Here is a 6,263-nt window from a genome sequence, read left to right on the forward strand (position 1 = left end):
TCAGGGAAGCGTGTGGCGTCGATGGCCCGGTGTCTCAGATGACCAGTCCATGTCTCAGGAACACCACTTGTTATTTAAGTCCATTTTATATACTGGTTCCTCTCTTTTCCAGTTGCTAGAACAAGCGCTTGTGATTGAGGAACAGCTCCGAAGGGCAGCCTACCTGAACATGACCCAAGATCCAACCCATCCAGCTATGGCCCTCAACGCTCGACTGGCTGAAGTAGAATGCCTTGCCGAGAGCCACCAGCATCTCTCCAAAGAATCATTAGCCGGGAACAAGCCTGCCAATGCAGTCCTGCATAAAGGTCTGTAGCCGTCACACGATGAAACACCATGATATGTTCGCGTTCTTCAGGGGAACTCCGTAATGGGAACCATGTTTCTTCTTTTTTTTTTTTTAAGAGAGTTTCCTTGAGGGGTAGTAGAGTTACAGCTTTAAGATGTTCCTAAAATACTTAATTTAGATTTGGGATCTGGAAACCTCTCTGCATTGTATAATTTTTAAACGTAAGGGTTTGAGGAAGAGTTTTTTTTTCTGAATTTTGTCTGAAACGTATTATTTTACACATAGTATGTTCCAATGCTCGGATACGGTATCCACGACAAAAAGCAATTCTATCCACTTAGATTATGGAAATTTTAGTTTAAACCTAGAAGAACCAACATCTGGGTAAACATGCTTATGAGGTTGGCTGTAGCCGGGGTGGTGAGAATTGTGTCTACAGTAACAGTCACTCATATATACGAGCCGCGCACCGATACATGAAATGTTCCAGTGACTACAAACGTCCCAAATCACCCATTTCTATCCCGACTTCACCTTAGTGCCGCGACGCAGAACAGGTCGGTGGTTTAATGAAATAACATCGCAGCGACCGTTATAGATCCGTAATGATCGATAGTCAGAGAAAATCGATAAACAGATTTTTAGTAATTTTTGTTTATTAGATCATTGGGGGAAACAATAATGGGGGGGGAAACACAGGAAGAATCTACGGGATCGGGAAAATCAACTTCTCTCGGGTCTTCATGGGTCTTTTACTCAATTCCACAAACGCACATGCAGACAAATGTGAATTTTCTTGGCTTGAAGACCCTCCGAAAGAAATTTGCCATTTTTTGCCGTGGTGTTATTTTCGGCATCTCGGCGTCCGCTCTCATCTCCGCTCTCATCTCCGCTCTCATCTCCGCTCTCATCTCCGCTCTCATCTCCGCTCTCATCTCAATTGGAGGGATTTCCAGACTGCTTTCAGAAATGCTCATCATCTCCACGTCCTCGGATGGTTGTTGAGGAGACTCGTCCTCGTCCTCATAGGAAGACAATTCCCGTCCACCAAAGAGAACATCTCTGAAATATCTCTCCAGATCTCCGGTGTAATCTTCTCCAGAGTCCTCAGCTTGGAAATCCCTTCCCGTGATGTCATCCTTCTCCATGATAGATCTCCATTCAATCGTCTCACTTTCTGTATAATTTATCAAATAATCTCCACCTTCAGCCATCGCTCTTCTCCAAAATCACCACTACTGCAAGCAGCTGAGTGTCAGGTAGCGAGCCAACTGATTGTTCTGTGCCTTGTATGCACTGCCAGGTGATCTGCGCATCTGTGATGTCATAACTCCACAGAACAGACAACGATCCTCCATATCAACACACTGTATCTAAGGTAAACAAAGTGACATTTCTACAACAAAACCAAATAATAATTAGCAAACCCCCCACACCGGGTATACGATGTAATCACATTTGTCTGCATGTGCGTTTGTGGAATTGAGTAAAAGACCCATGAAGACCCGAGAGAGATCCCGTAGATTCTTCCTGTGTTTCCCCTCCCGTTATTGTTTCCCCCAATGATCTAATAAACAAAAATTACTAAAAATCTGTTTATCTTGTTGTATTTTTCTCGGTTTTCTCTGACTATCGATCATTACGGATCTATAACAGTCGCTGCGATGTTTTTTTATTAAACCACCGACCTGTTCTGCATCGCGGCACTAAGGTGAAGTCGGGATAGAAATGGGTGATTTGGGACGTTTGTAGTCACTGGAACATTTCATGTATCGGTGCGCGGCTCGTATATATGAGTGACTGTTACTGTAGACACAATTCTCACCACCCCGGCTACAGCCAACCTCATAAGCAAGAAGGACGGCTACAGAGAGCGAACGAGGGGGGCTGGGATGGTTTATGGAGAAATTAAGTGTAAAGACTGATGAAGAAATAATAAAAACGTTTGGGATAAAATTTCAGGGGTAGAAGTAAAGGGCTGTCAAATTCTTGCCCGTGTTTCAGGCAGTAGATTCCTTTACATGCGTCGCTTTGTGTCGTGTTGCAGTTTTGAATCAGTTAGAGGAGCTGTTGAGTGACATGAAAGCGGATGTGACGCGTTTACCCTCAATGCTCTCTCGAATACCACCGGTCGCTGCCCGTCTTCAGATGTCAGAACGGAGCATCCTTAGCAGGCTGACCAACCGAGGAGGCGACTCTGCAGTCCAGGTCAGATAATTAAAAAATAATGTTCTCCCGAGGATGTTAATACTGCGCAAGCAATGTTCTGGATATTATGGTTGTATAGGACATTCAGACAACAGATGTACTGAAAACGCAGTGTGTTTAGAACCTGAATATAGTCAGACGTGGCAGCTCATTTGTATTGTAAGAAGGTGTAAAATGTGTCAGGTGTGAAAGACTCCCATAAGTACTTTTGAAGGTGTAAATGTAACTCAATGAGTCGGACCTCTGTCTGGCTCAATAAAACACAGGGTGGTTTCTGAGGTCAGGTCTCCAGATGTATGGGGGTATATTTAAGTGCTAGGTTTTAGGATCGGAGTGAAGCACCCTTAAACAGTTAATTTACCCCAGTTTGACCTTGAACTAGCTATAATGTATTCAATCCAGACATATCTTTCTCTTTCAGTTTTCTATTTTTTCTCTTTTGAGTCCTTTCCCTCTTTCATTTTTTACCTTCGTTTCATTTTCTTTCATTTTTTACTTTCTGTTCCCTTTCTTTCACTTCCCCTTTTCCTTTCATTTCTCTCATCATTTCATTTCCCATTTCTTTTATTTTCACTTTCTCTTATTTCTCTTTTCTTTCACTTCCCTTGCTGATCTTTTTTCTTTTTTCTTTGTTTTCCCTTAAATTTCCTTTCATTTTCCTTTCATTTCACTTCCCTTTTTCAATTTCATTTACTTTCTTCCCCTTTCTTTCTTGAAAAATCAGTTGATTTATTTTTCTTTTTTCAGGGATCATTTGGATCCTCTCAAGTGTACAACAATAATTTTGGCACAAATTTCCGAGGACCTGGTCCAGGCAATATAGTCAACTACAGCCAGATGCCTCTGGGGCCATACGTAACCGGTAGGTTCACCTCTCACTGCTGTCAGTTTTAAAAAGTAACAAAAGACTCTGGGTACTTATAATTTCAAGTAGACTTCCAGTAAGCTCAGAGGACACGAGGCAAGCAAGATGTTTTCTCTCTCACCAATAGATTTTTAGCCGTTTCCGAGATACTCCCTTGTGAGATCTTCATTTCCAAAGGAGGTAAGAAGACTCAAGTCTCCATGGTCAACCTCATTTCTTGCCATGTATCGATGGTGGTACATTAAGTTGCGATTCCCACTGCTTGCCATTGTAATATACGATTGACACGCGCACAAAGAAACCAGCCATTCATCTTGTTTGCCTTTTAAACCTGTTGAGTTCCAGAGGGGGTTATACAAGTTGCCTCTTCCTCCTGATACTTGGAGGATCAAGCACGTGGTGGCTGTCGGCGAGATGGCGGGTCACGCTTGCAGCATGCGGTTGTGTTACATGCTAGTATATATATTTATATTCACAACCACCCAAAAATATCAACCTTTTCAGCACCACAGATAGAAGCAACACACCAGAAAACACGGAAATAGTTAAATATCGGACCTTACTTGATTTAATCATCCATTTGAATTTGTGGAGAAGGCGGTTCAGCCCAGGACACAATGGGTGAATTACTGGTGTGTGGTTGTGTAGTGTTTTAGTGTGGTTGTCCACTGTAATGACAGTCTGGCCTGTCTTGTCAATGCCGTGTGATGATGTCATAACTTGCTACGCTTCCTGCATCATTCAAGGAGGTCTGAGCCAAAACCTACGCCTATTTTGCCCCAAACAATGAACAGCTGAATACTTTCCATGGTTTCCTAAATACACGGGTCTCTGAATGCCCGCGCCGTCAGCACACGGTGGCAAAAATACATTGCTTTAAAACCGTTGACGTTTTAATCCCTTTCAGCAGAAACATAGTAGACTTAAAAATATCGCAATCAATATTAATCCTCCGCTATAAATTATTTATCCAGACATGTACTCTGACATTACAGAAAACGTGTTTAAGTGCACAGAGAACGGCTGCAACGTTGAATTATTAATTGCTCTCAATTACTGTACGGAATCCGCTGCTATAAATGTGTTGTTTCATGTAGCGCCATCATATTCCACAGCGATGTACAATGGGTAAACAGGCTGGTTACAAGCAGTGCATAACATAAGAGTTTGTGTTACAGAAATGAAAGGTAAGGAGGACCCTGCTCAAAGGAGCTGACAATCTAGAAGGGACTTTGGTCATGCATATTAAGTGATTTGGGTGCAAAGCTTAAAAAGTGGTTATTATTGCCATCACCTTTAAACAATTTACATTGATCCTGTGTCTTTAATATATGTTTCACGCTTTGATATACGTGTAACGGTTTGATATATGTGTAACACTTTGATATACGTGTAACGGTTGTAAACAAATACCTGTTCTGTTTCTGCAGCGCCAAACGGGACACACACAAGTTACCTGGACAAAAAAAACGTAGATTCCTTGAAGGATTGTATGCCATTGGAGCGTAAAGGGAGACTTAATGACATCATCTTTATTGAAGATTAAATCACAGCCACAAGCGTGATGAACGCAGAGACAGCCATATTCATACTACGTCCCGCTAAGCGTCACACGGACTGTTCATTATATGTTTTTATTTTTTGCACTTTTTCTCAATTGAAGACTTGAAGAGTTTGTCTCGCTGAAAGCGGAATTACTCACGAAGGATGGCAGTTTTGTCATCTCCTTTTATTGGCCTTTAAAACGAATCCTGTTTGTTGTCTGAGAGTTTGAGTGCCGGGTAGGGAGTCTGTTTACCCTTTGTGTGCCAAAGGAGTGGGATGCGCATTGCTAATGTTTTCCACCGGCCTGGTGGTGAGAGGGATCGAATCTTTGTATGTTTTCGTTTTTTCCGCGGTCGCATGCATTTACTCCGCTCTCCAGATAAGGTTTGGCACTTAAAAAGTTGTTAATATTTTTTTCCTCGATGACTGGAAGTGGGAATTTCCAAAATAAAGACTCGCGTTTTGCCGCTGCAGACCTATTGACTTTACTATTCTGTCAAGCCTTTGTGCACTAGAACGCTATTTACAAAGGATAAGTACATAACCGTTGGTTAATTGGATACTTTATTATGCCATACGCATGTGTTTTAGTAAAAATGTTTTGTTTTTTTTCATATTAGATTTTCCAGTCGAATATTCCAGAGGCTGATTTATTTTTACTTCTGGGTTATAACCATCTGTTAGCTGGAGGGCCATTATGGCAACACACTTGACATGAAGTGCCGCTCTCTTTAAAGGTGGATTGTCCCATCTCCTGATGGACCAAAGATACATGCGTATGACATCATCAGAGGGTGTAGGGGTGCTGTTTGGAGGGGGTATAGAAAAGAAACGCATTAGGGGAAATGTCATTGAGGAAAATGTCATTGAGGGAAATGGTTTAGATGACAAGAGAAGGTAGCATGTGAAGGGTGGGGCATGGAGGACGAAAAAGTTAAGATCAGCGTTTTGTGAAAAAGAAGTAATGGAATTGAAGCTGTGTAGCAGAGAGAAGAGTTGGAAGGGATAAAATCAGGCGAGATTAGGACTAAGGGTAAACACTTAAATCACCCAGGATCGTATTATAAAGTCCATGTGCCAGTTCTTGGCCATGAACACTTGACATTTGGGTAGAACGGTAGTTCCCCGCTATGGAGTAGCAGTTGTTGTACCCTCGGATGTAGGACGTGGGGTACCTTTCCTCACTCTTTCCCTAAACCAACGTTCTGTCTCGCATATCTTTTGGCAGCGGTGGCGGGTGTCACGCTACGTGGTTATTTGGCCAAGAACAGGGACTATACAACCATGAGGGTCAATGAGTTCAATAATGTACCCACGGAAAGCTGCAGCTGGGAGCAACATCCAGTAACGACATAG

General features: G+C 42.3%; 1 protein-coding gene across 1 annotated transcript in view; it reads left to right on the forward strand.

The window, feature by feature from the left end:
- LOC149286804 (ATP-dependent chromatin remodeler CHD5-like) overlaps positions 1 to 6,263 on the forward strand; it is a 61,554-nt gene extending 55,291 nt beyond the window's left edge. The window contains exons 38-41 of the mRNA XM_089493637.1: positions 113 to 308; positions 2,337 to 2,497; positions 3,245 to 3,359; positions 6,136 to 6,263. Of these exons, the coding sequence (XP_089349763.1) occupies positions 113 to 308; positions 2,337 to 2,497; positions 3,245 to 3,359; positions 6,136 to 6,263 (600 nt within the window). The remainder of the gene's footprint in view (positions 1 to 112; positions 309 to 2,336; positions 2,498 to 3,244; positions 3,360 to 6,135) is intronic.

The sequence above is a fragment of the Sceloporus occidentalis genome, unplaced genomic scaffold (genome assembly GCF_023333645.1).
Source record: "Sceloporus occidentalis isolate IW3139 unplaced genomic scaffold, rSceOcc1.0.p SCAF_66, whole genome shotgun sequence".
Classification (NCBI taxonomy): domain Eukaryota; kingdom Metazoa; phylum Chordata; class Lepidosauria; order Squamata; family Phrynosomatidae; genus Sceloporus; species Sceloporus occidentalis.